Source organism: Nothobranchius furzeri, chromosome 4 (assembly GCF_043380555.1).
Source record: "Nothobranchius furzeri strain GRZ-AD chromosome 4, NfurGRZ-RIMD1, whole genome shotgun sequence".
Classification (NCBI taxonomy): domain Eukaryota; kingdom Metazoa; phylum Chordata; class Actinopteri; order Cyprinodontiformes; family Nothobranchiidae; genus Nothobranchius; species Nothobranchius furzeri.
Genome location: NC_091744.1, coordinates 68748181 through 68771338, shown reverse-complemented (window position 1 = coordinate 68771338; position 23158 = coordinate 68748181). Strand labels below are relative to the sequence as shown.

The window sequence follows — 23158 nt, the reverse complement described above, 5'->3', positions numbered from 1 at the left end:
CTTTCTGTATGTGTTATGTAGTCTACGTAGGAAGGTTGTTCTAGTTACTTTGTGGCTATTTAACTGTGTTGCTTGGTTGTAGCTGAATTCAGACTTCAAATACGGATAATTTTATCACCTGTAACATGCGGGCCTTCGCTGCAGGATGCGCGTTTGTTTTTGAGTACCCTAAAACCGTCACAGTCATCACCCTAACAGGTAATGTGGCTGAAGCTAATTATGAATTATTAGGATAAAGTTATTTTGTTCTGTTTGGACATTAAATGGGCTTCTATATGTTACTGTCTGTGCTTAAAGTGATAGACAACTTAAAAAAGAACAGAAACTCAACTAGTGGTGGGTTTATAAATGTGTTTTAACATAAAAAACTATACATTTGGTTTATTTTATATCATTTTGAGCAGTGGCGGCTGGTGAAAAATATTTTTGGTGGGGCTGTGCTATTTTTTATTTTTAAACTAACTTGTGCTTTCTGAGCTTTGTGCACAACTTCACTATTTCCTGAATTAAGCACAGCTCTTTTATTTCCTGTCTTACATCATTGGACAAACTGATTAATCCAGGTGTGTCTGACTATTGGCACGCTGCCTTGCAGACCAAGGTTGAAAAATACTGCATTAAATTGCACATAAAATAACATGACCATAAATGGTAAATAGGCAATGCAAGAGGCAAGTAACAAAAACATTTTGTTTAATTTCAACATTTGAGTGAACACGAAAAATTATGAGCAGGTCACTGTTACAGTAATGAAACACCACTTAGACAAAATGCCAGAAATTTACACTGTTAAATATTTCTGGAGTGTTGTGCCAAGGTCAACTTTATACAAAGATCAAGAGGATGCATTTGTGTGTGTGTGTGTGTGTGTGTGTGTGTGTGTGTGTGTGTGTGTGTGTGTGTGTGTGTGTGTGTGTGTGATACCTCATTTGTACAGAAATTTTGCCCTTCTGTCCTTCTGAATGGCAAAGCTCTCGATGAGCTTTTTATTGAAGTCAGGAATGTTAGTGACAAGCTTTTTTCCCATGGAGAGCATGGCAAGAGCATTCAGCCCATCCTGTGTCATGGTGTTCCTCAAGGAAAGTCTTAATCCTCTTTAAAGTAGATAAACAAAAAAACAACAGATAAGTAAATAGGAAACACTTTCATAGGAAATAATGTCATCAGTATCCTCTTACAAATGTCATATTTCCCAGTTTTTGGGACAATAAAACATTTCTGATTCTCAATCAGATGTTTTTACATTTGAGGTAAAAACATCTAATTGAGAATCAGAAATGTTTAATTGTCCCAAAAGCTGGGAAATGTGTTTGCTGCAGCAGAAGTGTAACAAGTAAAATGGAATCAGATTGATGTATGTACAAATTAACATGAAATACACATTTACGTGATTAAATATGTATAATAAGTATGTGTGTTGAAATTAGTTTTTACAGTTATTACACATTAAACATGTTATTAAACAAATGTCCTGGTTTGTGGGACAACCAAGGATTTCTGATTCTGATTGTCTTGTTCACAGAAATGTAATGTACAGCTTACCTCTGCACCCAGCTGCTGTTGTTCCCTGCATGGCAACGTTAGCTCTGCCTAGCATGGCTAGCTTCACCGTGTTGTTGTCCATGTGTGGCCGGGATGACTCGTGTTTCTTCACCTTCTTAGAAAAATGTTTCATGTCTGTAACTCCTGACTCATCCATGCCTTATCTGTCCCAGCCGTTTTGAATAACAAACATGGAAAGCAAAATAACGCATTAGCGTGATTGCATCCAGCTAGCCACTGCTTCCTGGTGTACCAATTTTGGGAGAAGCCTCGTGTGTACAGTTTACCTCTCTCCTTCTCCTGCTGGCTTATCTTTACGTCGGGCTGATCTGGTCCAAGCTCTTTGACATTAAGTTTTCCCACCATATTTCTCCTCTCGAACGTATACTGGAGAAGAGACCGAACTGAATTCAGTGGCTGCTGAGATCCGGTATCCATGCTGGTTGTAGTCACCGGCGGCGTCCATGTTACATCTGCGTCACGACCAAAAACGACTCTGCCGAGTTCTACCGAACACCAACGAAACCTTTGGCGGTAGCTCCATCGCCCATCATGCTTCTGAAACGTTCTGAAACAACGTCGACGCTGATTGGATACATTCCTATTCCTACCCTTTGATATTCTTGTCAGCAATTGGACAGCTGGTCTCGTCCTGTTTGGGCAATTGAAAAACAGCACACCGCCTCCACCGCTCGGCAGAGATCGGCAGAGACCAATATAGATATAGATATATATATATATGATTTATTTTTGTTACAAAACACACAATTAACTTAGAATATGTGATTATTGTTAATTTTATTTATTTATTTTTTAAATAAAAATTAAAAACACGGAAAAACTGGGAGGGCGGCGTCCTATCACCCTCTACTGGCCAGCCGCCACTGGAGAAGAGACCGTACTGAATTCAGTGGCTGCTGAGATCCGGTATCCATGCTGGTTGTAGTCACTGGCGGCGTCCATGTTACATCTGCGTCACGACCAAAAACGACTCTGCCGAGTTCTACCGAACACCAACGAAACCTTTGGCGGTAGCTCCATCGCCCATCATGCTTCTGAAACGTTCTGAAACAACGTCGACGCTGATTGGATACATTCCCATTCCTACCCTTTGATATTCTTGTCAGCAATTGGACAGCTGGTCTCGTCCTGTTTGGGTGATTGAAAAACAGCACACAGCCTCCACCGCTCGGCAGAGATCGGCAGAGACCGGCAGAGACCAATATATATATATATATATATATATATATATATATATATATATATATGATTTATTTTTGTTACAAAACACACAATTAACTTAGAATATGTGATTATTGTTAATTTTATTTATTTATTTTTTTTAAATAAAAATTAAAAACACGGAAAAACTGGGAGGGCGGCGCCCTATCGCCCTCTACTGGCCAGCCGCCACTGATTTTGAGCATAATACTAGGTTCACATCAAGTGCTTATTTAATAATATATAGCTAAAGGTTAGTATGTAATCACCTCTTGTATGTATGGTCGGTAGTTTTATTTGTTTCAGTTTCAGTCATAAAACGTATTTTTAAGGTGAATTAACATTTCTGTTCACTTTAAATTCATGTATACATTGTTTTCTCAATAAATACACCAATGATAAAGAAGATAGGAAATAATGCTTTATCATCTGCTAATATTAAGGTACAACTTTAATATATCCAAGTGGGAAATTTGTTTTATAAAAATTCACTCACAAACCCTAACTCCTGCTCTTTTACAACAGACTCACCAAGCTTTCAATTCTATAGTTTTTCTGTTTTTGGGACTCAGATGTCACTCAGATAACACTAAAATTGTTCCTTTAACATCCAAACTCTGCAGCTTCTTATGAAAGAACAGACAATAGTTAAATGCTTACATATTCTGTCATTGCTTAGATTAAAGATTATTCTGTAATCCAGAACTCAGGTTCAGTGCGTCATTTGTAAGTTTTTTGGCCTTGTCAGCGTTAATCACAAGGACAAGATCACACCAGTTAAGCAGTTTAGCAAAGGATCACAATAGCAGAAGCAGCATCTGTACACATAAACATGGTTTATGACTGCTTTGACATGCATTAGTGTGCATCCTGAATAAAATAGGATAAATGTAACCGAGGGTTTTCTTTTTCTTTGCTCTTATTAAATCTGTTTGTTTGTTTAGTGTTGTTAAGTTTTATTTTTGAGAGTTGAAGGAAAATCTCCACTCCGGTGGACAATAAAGTTTTATTCTATTCTATTCTTTTTCTTTTATTGTGAACATTTTTCCAGGTGTGGGACTTTTTGCTTTGAAGAAATGGATGGCAGGCGGTGTGTGTCGCAGCAAAGTCCGTTTAGATGGAAAGACGGTGCTGATCACTGGAGCCAACACTGGGATTGGAAAAGAAACTGCCCTTGACCTGGCTAAAAGAGGTCACTGGATTTATGTGTCTTATTACTGGGAAACAAAATTCTTCTAAAACGTAAAGATTACCTGATGTGTTACAGGTGCAAGGGTCATTCTGGCCTGCAGAGACATGGACAGAGGCAACAGAGCTGCAGAAGATGTGAGACAGAAGAGTGGAAATAACAACGTCGTGGTCAAGACGCTGGACCTGGCATCCCTGCAGTCGGTGCGACAATTTGCTCGTGATGTGTTAGCAAACGAAGAGCGGCTGGATGTCCTCATCAATAATGCAGGTAATGATGTCATCTATCATACTCAAATTCTATGTGAGTTTACAAAATCTTGTAAAACTGCAACCCGACTCCCACTTGCATCCTTGTTTTTAGGTATTATGTCCTGTCCACAGTGGAAGACCGAAGATGGTTTTGAGATGCAGTTCGGTGTGAACCACTTGGGACACTTTCTTCTAACAAACTGTCTGCTGGATCTTTTGAAGAAGTCATCTCCAAGCCGCATTGTCAATGTCTCCAGTTTAGCCCATGAAAAAGGTGCAGCTTTTTTCTGTTTCCCTGTAAAAATGTAAATACATCTTCTTTTTTTCTTATTCATCAGCACATCTGATGAAATATCTTTCTTCAATAGGTCAAATCTATTTTGATGACATAAATCAGGAGAAAAATTACAACGGATGGAAATGCTACGCTCAAAGTAAACTCGCCAATGTCCTCTTCACAAAGGAGCTGGCTCACAAGCTTCAGGGTGTTGTAACATACTTCATCTCAACCTTTCTTTTGTATTTATTTTTAGTTAAAATAAAAATAAAGTCCTCCTGTTTTGTTTGTGGCTTCTCACTGTGCAGGTACTGGAGTAACAGCATACAGCCTCCACCCTGGAGTAATTCGGACTGAGCTTGCCCGACACATGTTGCCCACCATTCCCCTGTGGAAGAGAATTGTGTACAAACCAGTTGTTTTCTTCATTAAGAACCCAACACAGGGGGCACAGACCACCATCTACTGTGCTGTGGATGAGAGCCTGCAGAATGAGAGTGGACTCTACTACAGGTGAGTTATGCCCATGGGTATGATGAACAGAGAGCACATTGAACACAAATGTGTTAAATAATGACTAATAAACACAGCATCTGCCTCCAACTGATTTTATAGAAAGACTTAGTGGAGTTGGTGTGATTTCCAGTTAAACATGGCATTGGCTGTGTATTTTTTATGCTTGTGTGCATTCGAAAAAATTATTCTATTTTATTTGTATTCATCGACACTTGAAATACCTTTAATAATTTTTTTATCAACCAAATATATATTGCATATGCTAATGCTATACATATGTATGTATGTATGTACATGTGTATATATATATATCCATCCATCCATTGTCTGAACCCGCTTTGTCCACGTGGGGTCGTGGGGGGGGGGGGGGGGGGGGGGGGGCTGGTGCCTGGTGCCTGGTGCCTATCTCCAGCGGTCAATGGAAATCAGGCGGAGTACACCCTGGACAGAGAGCCAATCCATCGCAGGGCAACACAGAGGCCTAGTCCACACGTAGCCGGGTTTTTTTAAAAACGAATATCCGCCCCTCTAAAAACTCGCATCCACACCACCGCGTTTTAAAAACAAACTCTGTCCACACGTACCCAGATAAATACGTTGTTAAGGACATGCCAGACCTGTAGGCGGCAGTACTTCCCCCGTTCTTAACCTCGTCCTTCGTCTGTGGTCTTCCGCAAGGAGCAGTAACTCCACTTGCAAAAACAAACAAGCAGAAAGCGCTTGGACAATTGATGGATCGGGTAGTGACAGAGCGCAGCTCTGAAGGTTTCCATGATGCCGGCTAGTGTAAACACAGGTCGCACACGTGATCTCAGCATTTTTTGTCGCGGAAAGTGACGTTGCGGACCTTAAAACTCCGGTTTTGTCCGTCCACACGCAGACACCCAAAACGGAGAAAACGCAGATCTTCACTTTGGCCGGAGTTTTTAAAAAGATCCGTTTTCGTGTGAAAAAACTCCGTTTTCGTGTGGATGACAGGCCAAAACGCAGAAAAATATCTACGTTTTGGCAGATCCCCGGCTACGTGTGGACAGGGCCAGAGACACACAGCACAAACAATCATGCACACACACACACACACACACTCACACCTAAGGTCAATTTAGACAGACCAATTAACCTAACAGTCATGTTTTTGGACTGTGGGAGGAAGCCGGATTACCCGGAGAGAACCCACGCATGCACAGGGAGAACATGCAAACTCCATGCAGCAAGATCACAGGCTGGGAAGCGAACCCAGGACCTTCTTGCTGCAAGGCAACAGCTCTAACCACTGCGCCACTGCGCATCCCCATAATATATAGTAAAAAAAAAAATATTTTTTTGTTCATCACTTTGACCTACAGGATTTAAAAAATGGGCATGATTGAGCTTTGTTCTTGTCACTTTTTTTTCTAAAATTCTAAACGTTAAATGTGATTTCATTTTTAATTAATATTTAGCTCCAACAAGTGGGCCAGAGTGCCCCAGTAACATATTACTTTTGCAGTTAAACAGTTTTAGTTAAAATAGGAACATTTCACCTGCTGTGGCACTTAGGAAGTCTCTCCTTACGCGTAAACCTGAACCTCCTTCTTGTGCGTAATCAATTGTCTCAAGGGAGGATGGTGGAAAAGGTTATCATGAGGTTCTGGGGTCTCATTTATCAAACATTGCATAGAATCCCTACTAAAACCGTACTTAAGCTCAGCAAAAAAAATGTACTTACGCCAAGTAGGTTTGTGATCTATCAAACATGGAGTACGCACAGCTGCACGCAATCTCGGCTTCATAAATCAGAAACTATCTAGAAAGGTTCTCAGCTGCTTTTTAGTCACATCCCGCCCTCACCACGCCCACTTACTGCCATAAATAGTCAATGCAAAGTACCTTGTGGATCTCATGCATGTACATAAGCCGACTGTTGCAGCGTTCCACCAATGATGATGGCGACCGTAGATCAAGGCAGGTCAAGGAAGCGCTATTTCACAAGCAGAAATTGAGGTACCAGTGGGTGAGGTGGAGAAATGAAAGGAAGTGCTTTTGCAAAACAAATAAGAGAAAATCCACAGAGTGGCACAGCGTTGCTGAAGCCGTCAATGTTGCAAATTCTTCAGAGGGATCTGTGGCGCATATAAAAAAAATGGTCCAATCGGGATTCGATCCCCAGACTCCCGGGTGAAAGTCACACACGCTAACCAGTCACCCAGATGGAGAGCTCCCTTGTCCAAGTAACCAGGGCGTATGATCGATCAGGTCACGGTGACAGGATCCTCACACTGTCACAGACGCATGACATTCTGTCTCAATCTGCCCCCCTGCTGATAATCTGCATTCCGCATTCTGAGCTTCAGGCTGTGTGTGTGTGTGTGCGCGCGCATGTGCGTGTGAGTGTGCACACATGCGTGTGGGGGGTCTTGTTCTGTGTGAAAACGAAGCAGTACAAGTGATAATGCTGCAGGATTTCACAATTTTATCCTTCTCAGCAGCAGCACTGCAGGTGCTCTCCATGTCCAAAATGTGCTTAAGCCAGGTCCTTAGTCAACTTAAAGTTGAACACTTTTTTCCGCTAACTCTTCTTTCATAAATCCCAATGTTTGCATGGAAAATTGCTTACGCAGTTTTCCGACTCCGTTTTCTGCGTAAGCAAGCTTGATAAATGAGGCCCCTGGGCTTTTGCCTCTGACAGACTCATGGGTGTTTTAATGTTGTTCTAGAGGCTGATCCGTGTTTAATTTGGACCTAAATGCAGGAGAGCAGGCACAGGAAGCAGACTTGCTGGTAAAAAGAACTGTTTTATTTGGGTAATGGCAGGTAGGAAGACATGATGGGAAGGCAAGACGAGGATCTGACAAAGACAAGGACAGAGAGTTTAAATGCACGAGTATAGTCAGAGAAACAGGTGGATAGGTTTAACGAGGTGCAGGTGAGTGAAATTGCCAATTAACTAGGGGAGATGAGACACAAGGGGCTGCAGAAGCAGATCCTGTACAGCAGGGGTGTCAAACTCAAACTCACACGGGGCCGAAATGAAACTCTGGGACGGAGTCGAGGGCCAAACTTAATATTTTTTGAAAAAGTGACGGCAAATTTGCACATTTTCTTTATCAACATATATGCAATTTTGAACCTTTAAATTTGGAAACAAACATATTTCTGCATTAACACTGAATGTGGAATAACCAAATTACACACGAGCAAGTCAGTTTTAAATAAAAGGCATCAGTGGTATTCATTACTTGTGGTATAATCAGCCTTTTTAAAATCTATTCAGGATTCATGTTTTCTTGTTTATTCATTTTTCTTATTTTTTATTCTCCTGTAATAAGTGTCATCGCTGCTGTGACATCTAGCTTTCCCCACTGAGGAACAATAAAGGGATTTTCTATTCTATTCATCTATCTGCAGCCTTTCCACTTCCTGTTTACTGTAGGTTAAATCTTTTCTCACGGGCCAACAACAAAATATCATTTTATCTTAAATGAAAATGCAACATCTCACCTGTTAACTTTCACGTTTTGGAGCAGAAAAAGAGCATAAAACCAACATATTTAAAGCTCAGTTTGCTCCACTGGTTTACTGTGATGCTCACCTGTTCCAGCCAGATACCTGCATCATGGGGTTGATCTGAGCTGAGGAGGAGACTCCTGTTGTTTTGTTCATCTTCATCATAATAATGACAACATTAGATGACAACAGGTGCTCACATAGGTTTGTGCTGCTGAACATGTCTGAGCAGCTTGACCACGTTGTTGTGTGTCGGGGAGGAAACACAACTACAGCAGCCACAGAGTCATGCTGGTTTGAGCGTGTCGCTGCTCGCTGGAGTTATATCAGCTCTGTCTGGACTTTAGTTGGAAAACTTTCTCTTTCAGTCGTGAACACATTACTGAGCGGCTAGAATCTCCGTTTCTCGGCTTCAACGTCAGAAAATAGCTGAGTAAACTCGGCGCTGAGTGAGAGGAGTGTAGTTTGTCCGAGACAGCGGAGCTGCAGACACCGGCAGCAGGCGCTGGAAAAAACTCAAAGGAGGGGGTGCGTCGGCTCCGCGCTGACGCTGCAAAGCATCATGGGAGTTGAAGTCTTTGGGGCCAGTTTTAATATATTTTTGATATTTATTTCGCGGGCCACATAAAAATGCTCCGCGGGCCGCATCTGGCCCGCGGGCCTTGAGTCTGACATATGTGCTGTACAGCAGTGGCGGCTGGTGAAAAATATTTTTGGTGGGGCTGTGCTTTTTTTTATTTTTAAACAAACTTGTGCTTTCTGAGCTTTGTGCACAACTTCACTATTTCCTGAATTAAGCACAGCTCTTTTATTTCCTGTCTTACATCATTGGACAAACTGATTAATCCAGGTGTGTCTGACTATTGGCACGCTGCCTTGCGGACCAAGGTTGAAAAATACTGCATTAAATGGCACATAAAATAACATGACCATAAATGGTAAATAGGCAATGCAAGAGGCAAGTAACAAAAACATTTTGTTTAATTTCAACATTTGAGTGAACACCAAAAATTATGAGCAGGTCACTGTTACAGTAATGAAACACCACTTAGACAAAATGCCAGAAATTTACACTGTTAAATATTTCTGGAGTGTTGTGCCAAGGTCAACTTTATACAAAGGTCAAGTGGATGCATTTGTGTGTGTGTGTGTGTGATACCTCATTTGTACAGAAATTTTGCCCTTCTGTCCTTCTGAGTGGCAAAGCTCTCGATTAGCTTTTTATTGAAGTCAGGAATGTTTGTGACAAGCTTTTTTTTCCATGGAGAGCATGGCAAGAGCATTCAGCCCATCCTGTGTCATGGTGTTCCTCAAGGAAAGTCTTAATCCTCTTTAAAGTAGATAAACAAAAAAACAACAGATAAGTAAATAGGAAACACTTTCATAGGAAATAATGTCATCAGTATCCTCTTACAAATGTCATATTTCCCAGTTTTTGGGACAATAAAACATTTCTGATTCTCAATCAGATGTTTTTACATTTGAGGTAAAAACATCTAATTGAGAATCAGAAATGTTTAATTGTCCCAAAAGCTGGGAAATTTGTTTGCTGCAGCAGAAGTGTAACAAGTAAAATGGAATCAGATTGATGTATGTACAAATTAACATGAAATACACATTTACGTGATTAAATATGTATAATAAGTATGTGTGTTGAAATTAGTTTTTACAGTTATTACACATTAAACATGTTATTAAACAAATGTCCTGGTTTGTGGGACAACCAAGGATTTCTGATTCTGATTGTCTTGTTCACAGAAATGTAATGTACAGCTTACCTCTGCACCCAGCTGCTGTTGTTCCCTGCATGGCAACGTTAGCTCTGCTGCCTAGCATGGCTAGCTTCACCGTGTTGTTGTCCATGTGTGCCCGGGATGACTCGTGTTTCTTCACCTTCTCAGAAAAATGTTTCATGTCTGTAACTCCTGACTCATCCATGCCTTATCTGTCCCAGCCGTTTTGAATAACAAACACGGAAAGCAAAATAACGCATTAGCGTGATTGCATCCAGCTAGCCAAGCCTTCCTGGTGTACCAATTTTGGGAGAAGCGTTGTGTGTACAGTTTACCTCTCTCCTTCTCCTGCTGGCTTATCTTTACGTCGGGCTGATCTGGTCCAAACTCTTTGACATTAAGTTTTTCCACCATAGTTCTCCTCTCGAACGGATACTGAAGAAGAGACCGAACTGAATTCAGAGGCTGCTGAGATCCGGTATCCATGCTGGTTGTAGTCACTGGCGGCGTCCATGTTACATCTGCGTCACGACCAAACACGACTCTGCCGAGTTCTACCGAACATCAACGAATCATTTGGCTGTAGCTCCATCGCCCATCATGCTTCTGAAACGTTCTGAAACAACGTCGACGCTGATTGGATACATTCCCATTCCTACCCTTTGATATTCTTGTCAGCAATTGGACAGCTGGTCTCGTCCTGTTTGGGCGATTGAAAAACAGCACACAGCCTCCACCGCTCGGCAGAGATCGGCAGAGACCGGCAGACAAAACACACAATTAACTTAGAATATGTGATTATTGTTAATTTTATTTATTTATTTTTTAAAATAAAAATTAAAAACACGGAAAAACTGGGAGGGCGGCGCCCTATCGCCCTCTACTGGCCAGCCGCCACTGCTGTACAGTATGTATTTGAACCAAACCAAATTTGCAGAACCATAGGTCACGTTCTGTTAGAAAGACCAAGCAACGTAGCATTCTTTTAGGGCATTTCTGCCCGAAGCATTCATCACTTCTGATGACACACTAGTACAATATTTTCTACCACTTCAATCGGTGTTACATGGAGTGCAGAATTATTAGGCAAGTTGTATTTTTGACGAATAATTCTATTATTGAACAACAGCCATGTTCTCAATGAACCAAAAAAACTCATTAATATCAAAGCTGAATGTTTTTGGAAGTAGTTTTTAGTTTGTTTTTAGTTTTAGCTATTTTAGGGGGATATCTGTGTGTGCAGGTGACTATTACTGTGCATAATTTTTAGGCAACTTAACAAAAAACAAATATATACCCATTTCAATTATTTATTTTTAGCTGTGAAACCAATATAACATCTCCACATTCCCAAATATACATTCCTGACATTCAAAAACAAATCAGCAACCAATATAGCCACCTTTCTTTGCAAGGACCCTCAAAAGCCTGCCATCCATGGATTCTGTCAGTGTTTTGATCTGTTCACCATCAACATTGTGTGCAGCAGCAACCACAGCCTCCCAGACACTGTTCAGAGAGGTGTACCGTTTTCCCTCCTTGTAAATCTCACATTTGATGATGGACCACAGGTTCTCAATGGGGTTCAGATCAGCTGAACAAGGAGGCCATGTCATTAGTTTTTCTTCTTTTTTACCCTTTCTTGCCAGCCACGCTGTGGAGTACTTGGACACGTGTGATGGAGCATTGTCCTGCATGAAAATCATGTTTTTCTTGAAGGATGCAGACTTCTTCCTGTACCACTGCTTGAAGAAGGTGTCTTCCAGAAACTGGCAGTAGGACTGGGAGTTGAGCTGGACTTCATCCTCAACCCGAAAAGGCCCCACAACTCATCTTTGATGATACCAGCCCAAACCAGTACTCCACCTCCACCTTGCTGGTGTCTGAGTCGGACTGAAGCTCTCTGCCCTTTACCAATCCAGCCACGGGCCCATCCATCTGGCCCATCAAGACTCACTCTCATGTCATCAGTCCATAAAACCTTAGAAAAATCAGTCTTGAGATATTTCTTGGCCCAGTCTTGACGTTTCAGCTTGTGTGTCTTGTTCAGTGGTGGTCGTCTTTCAGCCTTTCTTACCTTGGCCATGTCTCTGAGTATTGCACACCTTGTGCTTTTGGGCACTCCAGTGATGTTGCAGCTCTGAAATATGGCCAAACTGGTGGCAAGTGGCATCTTGGCAGCTGCACGCTTGACTTTTCTCAGTTCATGGGCAGTTATTTTGCACCTTGGTTTGTCCACACGCTTCTTGCGACCCTGTTGACTATTTTGAATGAAACGCTTGATTGTTCGATGATCACGCTTCAGAAGCTTTGCAATTTTAAGACTGCTGCATCCCTCTGCAAGATATCTCACTATTTTTGACTTTTCTGAGCCTGTCAAGTCCTTCTTTTGACCCATTTTGCCAAAGGAAAGGAAGTTGCCTACTTCTTCTTCGTGTTTATTGTCGGGTGGCATCTAACTTCTAGGCGCATTTCCGCCACCTACTGTGCTGGAGTGTGAGTTGGAGTAAGAGCAGGAAGTTGCCTAATAATTATGCACACCTGATATAGGGTGTTGATGTCATTAGACCACACCCCTTCTCATTACAGAGATGCACATCACCTAATATGCTTAATTAATAGTAGGCTTTCGAGCCTATACAGCTTGGAGCAAGACAACATGCATGAAGAGGATGATGTGGACAAAATACTCATTTGCCTAATAATTCTGCACTCCCTGTATGTTAAGTAAACACTTCTTAGATGTGTTTACTTGTTGATTATCTCTAGCTTTGTGCTGTTAACATAATTGTGAGTTGGATATCTACAACACATCTATATTTATTATCCGCTCTGCTAATATTGCGTTCACCTAAACGAAGAGGATGTTGCCTTGTAACAGCAGCCATAAACAGCATGATTTTGCTCTCGCTATGAAAAAGCTGCATTGTTTACATGTAATTTTTCTGCTAATGATTAAATGTAAATAATGCTAATGCTAATCAGTATATGCTGTTAATGCATTAGTTAGTCTCACACTAGTACTATGTTTTCTACCACTTCAACTGGTGTTATGTTGTTAATGTAGGTGCTATATGTTACACTAATTATTGCAAAGTTGCACCAACTGATTACAGTCTGTTGAGAAACGTTATTTGGCCAAGCGGTTTCTGTGCTAACTATTTTAAGGATGTTTATACAGATGGAAATATGGTTGTTGTGTTGTCCAGTGTAACAGTTTAAACCCCCACCCAAAAAATATTGAACTGAATATAAATTCTGATAAAACATATAGAATAATAATAGTGAATTTACTGTAAAATAAAATTGTGATGCTTTAATGGGATATTTTTACCATTTTAACCACCACCTGTGCATTGTGTTTTACTGAATCATAGCATAATGTATCGTAGCGTAGCGTAGGTTTGGCATCATAGCATATTGTGTTGTATCATATAATAGTAGTAAATCTTAGTGTAGCATATTGTACTGTATCATTGCATATTGTATCATATCGTGGTGTATTGTATCATATTGTAGCACAGAGTAGTGCATCTTACTGTAATGTATTGTATCACAGTGGTTTTTATGGTATCATAGTATACATTCCTGTGTTGTATTGTACTGTATCTTATTGTAACACACTGTATTGTATCATACTGTATTGCAATTGAATCATAGCGTATTCGCAGGGGTTCCCATTCTTTTCTTCCTTGATGACCCCCTTGCCTGTGTCCAAGACAAGCCAAGGGCCACCTAACCCCAACTCACTCCCACATACAAGCATTAAAAGTGATTTTTACAAACTTAATACAGACATACAGAGGTATAACTCTTAGACAAACTTTTCATTTTTATATAATTTGTGTAATTTGGATTTTATAAATGTAATTTTTACAAGCTCAGCACAGAGAAAATTGTGGGGACACCCTGCAATCTTTTGGGGACCCTTTGGGGAGTCACAGACTACAGGCTGGGAACCATTGGCATATTGAATAGAAGCATAAGCATAAGTATCATAATTTATTGTAGCGTAATACATTGCAACATATTATTTTATATAATAGTGTAACGGAATGGAATGACAGTTTTCCACCTAAAAGTCATTTCCCCCTCTCCTCAGCAAGAACTAATCTGCATGAGATATTGCCTCAAGGTCTCATGCATTTGCTCCTAAACTGTTTTCCTTTCCAGCCCAAGAGAAGAATGAAGACAAAGGACTCTTCCTTTTTAATAAATCAAAGAACTCTATTTTTAATAAGCTAATCAAACAAAGTGTTAGTCAAAAATAAAATGTGAACCAATTTGTGAAATGAAAATATTAATAACTTTATCATAATCCTACAGAATATAATAAGTAATATAACTTTAAATGTTTCCACTAGAGACTGGTCACACGTAGCGTTAAGACATGACACATTGCTTTTACTGATCCAATCAGAATCTGCCAGATCTGACGGAGGCGTGGTTTTGGTGGTGCTTGGTAAATCTGTCATCTTTTCATTCGACCATAAACCAAAACATCCAAAGTATAAAACTGCCCACGTCATCTTTAACGCCAGTTCAAAGCGTTCTAGAGAAGTTGTCGGAGTGGCCAATCCGTAACTTTCCTCTTCAGCCAAAAGAACCAATGACAAGCTGGATAAAATCTGTTGCATTTTACCAACCAAGCAACGGTTCCTTTCAGAATAAAAGCTGAACTCACTGACCCTCTGGGTCCATCTGACGCTGTCAACCAACTGTCGCTTTTTACCTGGAGATAATCCAAAGACTAGTCTGTCGTACTGCTGACGCTGTTTCATTGGCTCCAGTACCGAAAGAGGGGTTCGAGGACCTGGTATTCTGGATCGTACGGAGATCTCATTCTAAGGGTATGTGTGGAGCGCCAAAAATGGCATCTTATGTGTTTATGAACCTCCAAATCAAAGCTTAGCGTGAAGACATCACCTTCACTCCCATCAGAACTAATCGTTTCTTCGGATTTGCTGGTTCTGAACAACATTCCACACTACACCATTCTCCGTCTCACTTCACCTTAGTTACACCACACATTTAGTGTTTAAAGTTAGTCTGGTTTTAATTTGTTTAGTTATAAATCTTTAAACATTTAAAACTTGACTCTCTTCTGTTGTCTCTCAGTCAATACGAAGTGTTACATAATCCCTGCAATAAAAAGTTCCAATCTTCTGGTTGAAATTACCCAAAGATCCATCAGATTGATTTCATATTTTCTATGGAATCTCATGTCTCATGGTTCATTAAATAGCATGTAAATTAAACCCTTTACAATAGATATTGTCATATCTTAGCGTAGTGCATTGCAACATGTTCTTTTACATCATAGCATATTGTCTCATATTGTATCTTTGCTTATTGTATCATATAGTAGTGTAATATATTGTAGCTTCTTGTTTTATATCAGAGCATGTTGCCTCATATTGTATCCTGCCATGGCATAGTGTATTGTGTCATATTGTTTCTTATATATTGTATCGTAACTTGTTGGATCACATCGTAGCGTATAGCATATTGTTTGTATCCTAGCATTTTGTGTGTTATTGCATTGGAGTGTGTTTTAATATGAGTTTGGAACATTTCTAAGTCTTCTCGTCTGCATTCAGTATTTTGCTGCCCATCACTTAGTGGAGTATTTCTTTATGTGTGCAACATGGGGAAAGGAATTGCCGTGGCATTGAAAGTACACTTGTAAGTGGATGTGAAATCACAGAACATGAAATTGTGTTTGTTTTGAATCACTTATGATGCTTCCAGTCAGCCTAATGTCAGGCTTTTGATCAAACGCATTAGACTGTTGATCTAAAACATCCACTGAGCTACATTAACATTCATTTGGAGTCATGTCCCTTGCCATGTTGAATATCCACTGTCCTTTTATCTCTTGTTTTGCTCTCAACTCACTCCCAAGGGATTTTTATCTCATTTTAGTTGCTGAACACTACCCTGTGATCACTAGCTAGTTGCTAACGCTGTCTGTCAACTATCTGGTGCTTTCTAGCGCAGGTACAATGAGCTCAACACAGCTTTCTTAGCAGAAAATAGCTCCCTGCCTGCTAAGCTGATGAGAGCAAGCTGTGGGCTGGAAAACAGAAGCAATTATCTGAAATGGATTTAAAGACCTTGTAGAAGTCAGAGACATTACAGAGGTGGTTAGAAGTGACTACAAGCGACCTGTTCTTCATTATGCAGCTGTTAGAGAACTGATGTGATTCAGGGTTCACCTTTTAAAAGCCCTGGTACAATTTCAAAAAGATTTTAAATATATAATATAATATAATATAATATAATATAATATAATATACCATTGCTATCTAATTTCTAATGGTTTTTATAGTTCAGTTTCTGGTTGAATTTTGCTGTTGACATCTAAAGTTATTTTTCTCCCTGTTTAAATTCCTCTGCCAATTTAGAAGGCCCAGATCTTTACACTTCATTAACACATTTAGATCTGTGCTATCTCTAAATCTAATAAACTCACTATAATGTAGTGAACAAACAACATATTGATTAAATCCTGTTCTGTCAGGGGGGGAAATCCATCTCGCTTCCAGTGATAAATGTAGTTAATAAATATGAAAGGCCTCATAAAAACGAGCAACCTGAATAACCATCATTATCCTAGACAAATATTTCTTTATTACCCTGTAAATTACCCCATGGCTGCCACTTGTAATTCCATCATTCCTGAATAAATAACTTATTCATGTGTACTCGTGTGCATCTAGTTGTGTGTTTAACGCTGAATTCTGCTCTGATTACAGTGACTGTGCCCGTAAAGCTGCTGCCCCTCAGGGACTGGATGATGAAGCTGCTAAGAGGCTGTGGGATCTGAGTGCCGCTATGGTTGGTCTGACACAATCTCAGTGACACTGATGATGACGGTCGTTGTTCTCACCAGACCATAGGATGTGTTGGTGCTCGTTCTGGAATCACACAAAACGTAAGAAGTAGACATTTAAAGGTTGAATATGGAACAGTTTAATAAAAAGCTATATTTGAAAAAAAATCCTACCTTTACGGAGCATTTAGAGGTATGCAGAACGAAGGTACAGTATTTCCTTTAAAAGCTAAATTTTAATTCAAATATAATGAAATATTTCTCTTGACGGGTATGGCAATGGGTTAATGTTTACATCTACCATCCAATAGAGGGCAAACATGAGGGTTGCCAAATACGGTAAACAGTTCGCTCGGCGCAGTGAGGCTGGCACTGTGGAAAATCTCGGACTCGACAAGTGCTGGTACTGAGCCCAGATGTTCTAAAGTTAAATACTGCTGTAAAATACATGTACCATGTCACTGGACATGGTGCTGGCTAATCACTTCATGTGAACGTGGGTATCCCGACGGTTGGAAACCTTGTTTCATTGTTGCGGCTACAGCCTCCACACCCTAGATGTCGCTGTGGTGTTTGTGTTCCGAGTCAACCTTTAACTAGACACTAGAACAGGGCTATTCAATTCCCGGGTCTCGAGGGCCGGGATCCAGCACGTTTTAGTTTTAATCCTGCTTCAACACATCTGATTTCAATCAGCAGGTGTTTAACAGGCTTCTGCAGAACCCGACGAGCTGCTGCACAGGTGACTCAACCACTCATCTAGTGTGCTGGACCAGAGAAATCACTTAAACGTGCTGGATACCGGCCCTTGAGGCCCGAACTTGAATAGCCCTGCACTAGAACAAACTACTTCCAAAAACATTGTGGATTATTTTTTAATTACTTTTCCTGCTTGATTCTTGTGTTACCATTAGCATAAAAATATATGATAGTTTACTAATGTTTATGTAAATTAGTGTATGATGTTATTTAATACTTCAAATAAAACTTTCAAGTAAGGTTGTTCAAACAGAAATTAAAAATATTAGCTGATATAATCATTTAAATGATATTAAATATCACTTTGGAAATGACACGTGATTTAACAGTAGTTTACCTTATTATTGGTGCATTTTGATTGTTACCTCCTTTGAAAAAAAAATCAAATACATCATTGCTTGTTTCACCTGTTAAATAAACAATAATAACTCACATCATGTGTTTTCTCATTTTTACTTTATTTGTTTTACGTTAGACAAACAACGTTGAAATTAAACACATGTTGATACCATCAACATGAATTAAAACGGCCCTAATAAAACAAATGTCTGCTCTTTTGTCCATGTTTCTTTTTCTTGAAGGCACTTTGCACAGAATTGCTACAAACAGTCAAATTTCACCTCACTCAAAGCTACATGTCAGACAAGTGCATCACTCCGTATGTCTTTTCCAGATAAAATCCATCGATGGTGCACATAATGCACAAAGTGCACTCAAGTGGCCTGCTGGCTACAAATGAACCCTGTATGTTTCCTACGTATTACATGATCATGTAAGACAAGACGGTTCAAAGGAAAGGGTACCTTGTTGTGGCATTTACATTCTAAAGTACTAAATGTACAACCAATGTTGCAAAGTCATAAAATAAATAATAATCTGTAAGTCTGGCTGGAACTCAGGGAAGAAACTTATCTATATTGCTCAGTTTCAATATATTTTTTCTTGTAATAAATTATACATTATTCAACATCTAGCTAGCTGTGAGTCAACACAACTGAAACTATGGATGTACTTCCTGACTTTATGGTGTATACATTTCTACTACCACAGTATTTGCTGAGTTAACTTTGTGACAAACTAATGAGCAGGTTCCTCAAAATCATAAAGCTGTTTCATCTGCTCCACTTGCATAGAATGCCTTCTAATAAGTTTCTTCTTCGACTTGAGGCCTCCTGTCTTTGGTGTGTTTGGTGCTACTGGAGCGATAGATTTAATACCTGTGGACAGAGGTGAAGAGGGCTTGGTGCTAGTTCCAATGTCTGGAATGGGGGGGTTTGGGTTGACATTAAGAGGGGGCAGGTGGCCGGGCCGGGTGTGGGAGATGTAGTCCAACAGAAGCGTGCCCGAGCCCCTCCTCTCCAGGAGCCCGGGGCCCCGCCTTCGCGCTGCACTCGGAGAGGATGTGCTTGCGTTGCTGTCAAGAGATTCTCTGGAACTTGTAAGCATCGCAAGCGGGGAAGTGTTTAGTTTCCTTCGCTCCACAGGGACTTTAGGAGAGTCTAACATAGCTGAGTCTGAGTAGAGCTGTGAATCCGAGTCGTAGTGATCGTTTCCTAGACGCCTCCTATGCATCGTGTCTCTCAGGCTGACTGGTCCACTGCTGCAGCCGCTGCTCTCCTGCTCTGCAGGAACCGTGCTGCGGCGAGCCAGTGGCTGGTGCTGGCTGAGGGTTCTCTCGTATGACGGTTTAGATGTTGGGGGGATTGATATTGAGGTTGTCATTTTGCAGGGCTGTTCACCCACCAGTGGGAACAAGCTGTCCTTCCCATCCACACTGCTCTGTCGGGACAAAGCTGACCTCTTACTCAGAGAGAGACCGTTCACCCCTGCAACTACATCCTCATCAGAGCTGGCTTTCTTACTCTCCTCATGGGCGGCGGCAGCCAGGACAGATGGTGCAATCAGCCCCCAGGGCTCTGATTGCAACCGCTTCAGCTGAGGCAAACGCGCACGCTTTGGGTTCGCAGGTCGGCGTGTTGGAGATGACGGCCCGTTTGTTAGCTTTGCAGCTGCGCTAGATGACTTTAGCTTTGTCTGGAAACTAAAGACAGTGTTTTGTGGCTCTTGCCCAGATGTGGGAGATGCACTAACTTCAATATCAGAAGGAGAGGCGCAGTACTCTGAGGAAGACCTCTCAACCAACTCTGGAGATGGGGGTACATTTAAATACTGTTTGGTGGTTTTAGTGCCACATGGTGATTTGTCAGTGGTGATGATGATTACTTCCTTCCCTTTAGCTTTGCATGCATCCAAGAGTAATTTTAGCGTTTCCTTATCATCCGCGTTGATGGCGTAGACCAGTGCAGAGGCGCCACTCCTGTCCTCCAGACTCGGATCGGCACCATTGCTCAGAAGGTGATCCACCACTTCATGTCCTGCCTTATGGATGCAGGCATGCATTAGAGCTGTCCTGCCTGCTTTGTCCTGGATGTTAGGGTCTGCTTGGTTGTCCAGTAGGTACTTGATTAGCTTTGACTTGCTCACACTTTGCGAGTCAGAGTGCGTCGACATGCAGGCCACCATGAGCGGTGTCTCTCCTCGTTCATTGCTCTCATTGATGTATGCACCTCCTTCCAGCAGAAGCCTGGTGAGTCTCAAGCGTTTGAGCCACACCGCCTTCAGGAGCGAGTTCCCATCCGTGCGCAGCTCCAGAATGTCTGCCATTTCCCAAATGGTCACAGATCCTGTCTGGTTTGGAGTTACAGCTTGCAGCCCTTTGAACAAATTGTAGAATTGGTTTAGCAAATAAAATCTGGTTATTAGGATTCAAACTTTGTTTTTTTTTTAAACGTTTTGTTTATTTAGCACACCAGCAGATGGCAGCCTGCTACACTTTAAAGATTATAACTTACTATCTTAAAATTCTGGGAAATAAAGTGTATTCATAAGATTTGTAGTGTATATATATATATATATATATATATATATATATATATATATATATATATATATATATATATATACGTATATATATATATATACATATACGTATATATATATACATATACGTATATATATATATATATATATATATATATATATATATATATATATACGTATATGTATATATATATATATATATATATATAAACTGCATATGTCACACACACACACACACACACATCTATGTTATCTTTATTTCTATATTATTCTCACACTTAACGCAGATAAAAATGTATACATAATCACATCACATATATTTTTCTTTAATCCTTTAGAAAGCATCGCCTTCATCTAAACAGCAGTAGTTGGGATTTATTTTTCTCTTTTAGTTGGATTAAACATGTATCTGGGGCTGCATGTCACGTTTTGTATCTACATTTAAAACTCAGACATCTGGTCACATGAAATAATAGCACGCCACTGCTGCATCTCGTTCAAGATAAACCCAATAAAATCAGCGTTTTAATTTGACTCGGCTTAAATAAATTTTGTCTATAAGGTAAACAGTAGTCATCCATCCTTTCATTTTCATGTCAAATCTTAAGGGTTTAACGCAATTTAGCGCCCTCCTCCAGCAAAGATGTAACACAAGGACATAAAGTTCTTTGACCTTCATTTTCCAACCATTTTGCAGTTTTCAGAAGAAAAAAAACTTGGTTTGTTTATTATCTTACCTGTTCAGGGACGAGGTTCTCCATGTGCAGGGAGCCCGGTGTCATCTGAGGAAGACGAAACCGGGAGGAGGCGAAAATAAACGGTGAAGAACACAAAGTTTGTAGCAGTTCCTCGTGTTTTTCAAGCCGCTGCTGCTCCCATCGACGCGTATTTGGGGTGACAGCGCGCCGTGCCTCTGTCACCTGCGTACACGAGCCGTGCGGCTTTTGTTATGGAGGCGCGCGCTACAACAGTCCAATGGGGAGTATTCCTTTCACTGCGCACTCAAGGATCCCAACCTGGAGATGCGGCGGGTTATAAATAACTTAGTTTCTTGCTTGTTGAATGAAACGTGTTGTCTCTTGACGTCAGCGTCGACAGAAATAAACTGCGTCTGATGAAAAACCTCTGTCCTGATCTTAATATCTGCAGGACGCAAACAAAACGAGCGCCGCCTCCTCAAGACATGCTCTTGTGCTGGGTGTGTGGAGCTTATTTTTGATCATTTCAAATATGCAATTTATAAATAAGATCTCAGAGGGACGTTTAAGGCAGTAGATGCAGATTGTTGTTGTGAAAATATGCTATAAGACAGGATTTTATTTATTTATTTTGCGTGGTGAAGAGAACGGCTATAATAGATTTATTCTGTTTTTAAGCCTTTAATCGAGGTAATCCTGTAGAAATGTGTTGCTTTTGTTTTTTTTTTATTTGATAGGAATCTTACATCAAAATAGGAAACTTAAATAATTTGATGGAACATCTGCACATTTATTTACGATTTCTTTTTCTAACAAATAAATGAAATATGACTGCATGCATGATTTGAGATTTGTGGTCATTCTCTTTGCTAGTTTTCAGGCAATTAATATATATATTGTTTAAAACAAATCTTATGTTTATTAAAGATTAGAACAAATACAATAAAGGTTTTAAATTTGTTTTATCAGAGCAAATGTTTGTCGAGTCAATGAAGTGTGCCTGAGTCAAGTTAAGAGAGACTTCTGTCGAATTTGAAACGGTAATTTAACAATTTCAGTGTAGGAGAGCATCTAACATGTTCAGTAGCAATGCAAATTTTTGCACCCATTGATTACATGAAGCACAAGTTGTCCAAGTCGTAAATTTCATTTCATTGTATCTGGCACATGTGCACTCCTCAATTGAACAAAACTATTTTTAAAATCCTGCTAAAGAGTCAGCCAATTTTTTGTGTTCTTTATATTCAGAATCTTTAGTCAAACTTTAGATTTCAGATTGATTTATTGTCATCCAACAGCTTGTTGGGGGGTGTGGGGGGGGGGGGGGGGGGGGCAATGATGTAATGTAAAGTAAAATAAATTATATCTAAAACAAATTCTGTAAAGAGCAGATGACAGCTTAAGGGTCAAAGTTCATAGGAGCTGTTCCTCGGCCTTGATGTTCGGGCGTTGAGGCTGCTTAATCATTTACCTGAAGCAAAAAAGGTAAATATTTTGTGGGCGTGATGGATGGTAAATGGTCTGTATTCGTCTTCTTAGGGTTCTTCACCCCCCCAAGGTGCTTCACAACACAGTCATTCACACGCTACGATGTAGCCACAGCTGCCCTGGGGCGCACTGACAGAGGCAAGGCCTGCCGAACGCTGGTGCCACCGGCCCCTGACCACCACCAGCAGGCAAGGTGGGTTAAAAGTGTCTTGCCCAAGGACACAACAGCAGCCTTCTCTGGCTGGAGCCAGGAGCTAACCTGCAATCATACTTTGGACAATAC

The 23158-nt window shown here is 40.5% G+C and overlaps 2 protein-coding genes across 2 annotated transcripts; one reads left to right on the top strand and one right to left on the bottom strand.

The window, feature by feature from the left end:
• On the top strand, nt 1-18243 carry LOC107388796 (retinol dehydrogenase 12). Its single transcript, XM_054733091.2, has 7 exons — nt 1-198; nt 3815-3955; nt 4031-4222; nt 4316-4477; nt 4572-4688; nt 4789-4993; nt 16974-18243. The coding sequence occupies exons 1-7, from the start codon at nt 126-128 to the stop codon at nt 17077-17079; spliced, it is 996 nt and encodes a 331-aa protein (XP_054589066.1). The 5' UTR covers nt 1-125; the 3' UTR covers nt 17080-18243.
• A 5-nt stretch (nt 18244-18248) lies between these two features.
• ankrd34c (ankyrin repeat domain 34C) lies at nt 18249-21878 on the bottom strand. Its single transcript, XM_015964501.3, has 2 exons — nt 21427-21878; nt 18249-20523 (listed from the first exon to the last, which is right to left on the bottom strand). The coding sequence occupies exon 2, from the start codon at nt 20471-20473 to the stop codon at nt 18887-18889; it is 1587 nt and encodes a 528-aa protein (XP_015819987.1). The 5' UTR covers nt 20474-20523; nt 21427-21878; the 3' UTR covers nt 18249-18886.
• Nucleotides 21879-23158: the final 1280 nt, after the last annotated feature.

What these genes read in the sequence shown, in the direction of transcription:
- LOC107388796 (XM_054733091.2), top strand. Translation starts at nt 126, where the DNA reads ATGCGGGCCTTCGCTGCAGGATGCGCGTTTGTTTTTGAGTACCCTAAA. An exon ending in CAGTTTAGCCCATGAAAAAG is followed by an intron (nt 4,478 to 4,571) that starts GTGCAGCTTTTT and finishes TTTCTTCAATAG; the next exon opens with GTCAAATCTATTTTGATGAC. An exon ending in GAGAGTGGACTCTACTACAG is followed by an intron (nt 4,994 to 16,973) that starts GTGAGTTATGCC and finishes CTCTGATTACAG; the next exon opens with TGACTGTGCCCGTAAAGCTG.
- ankrd34c (XM_015964501.3), bottom strand. Translation starts at nt 20,473, where the DNA reads ATGGCAGACATTCTGGAGCTGCGCACGGATGGGAACTCGCTCCTGAAG.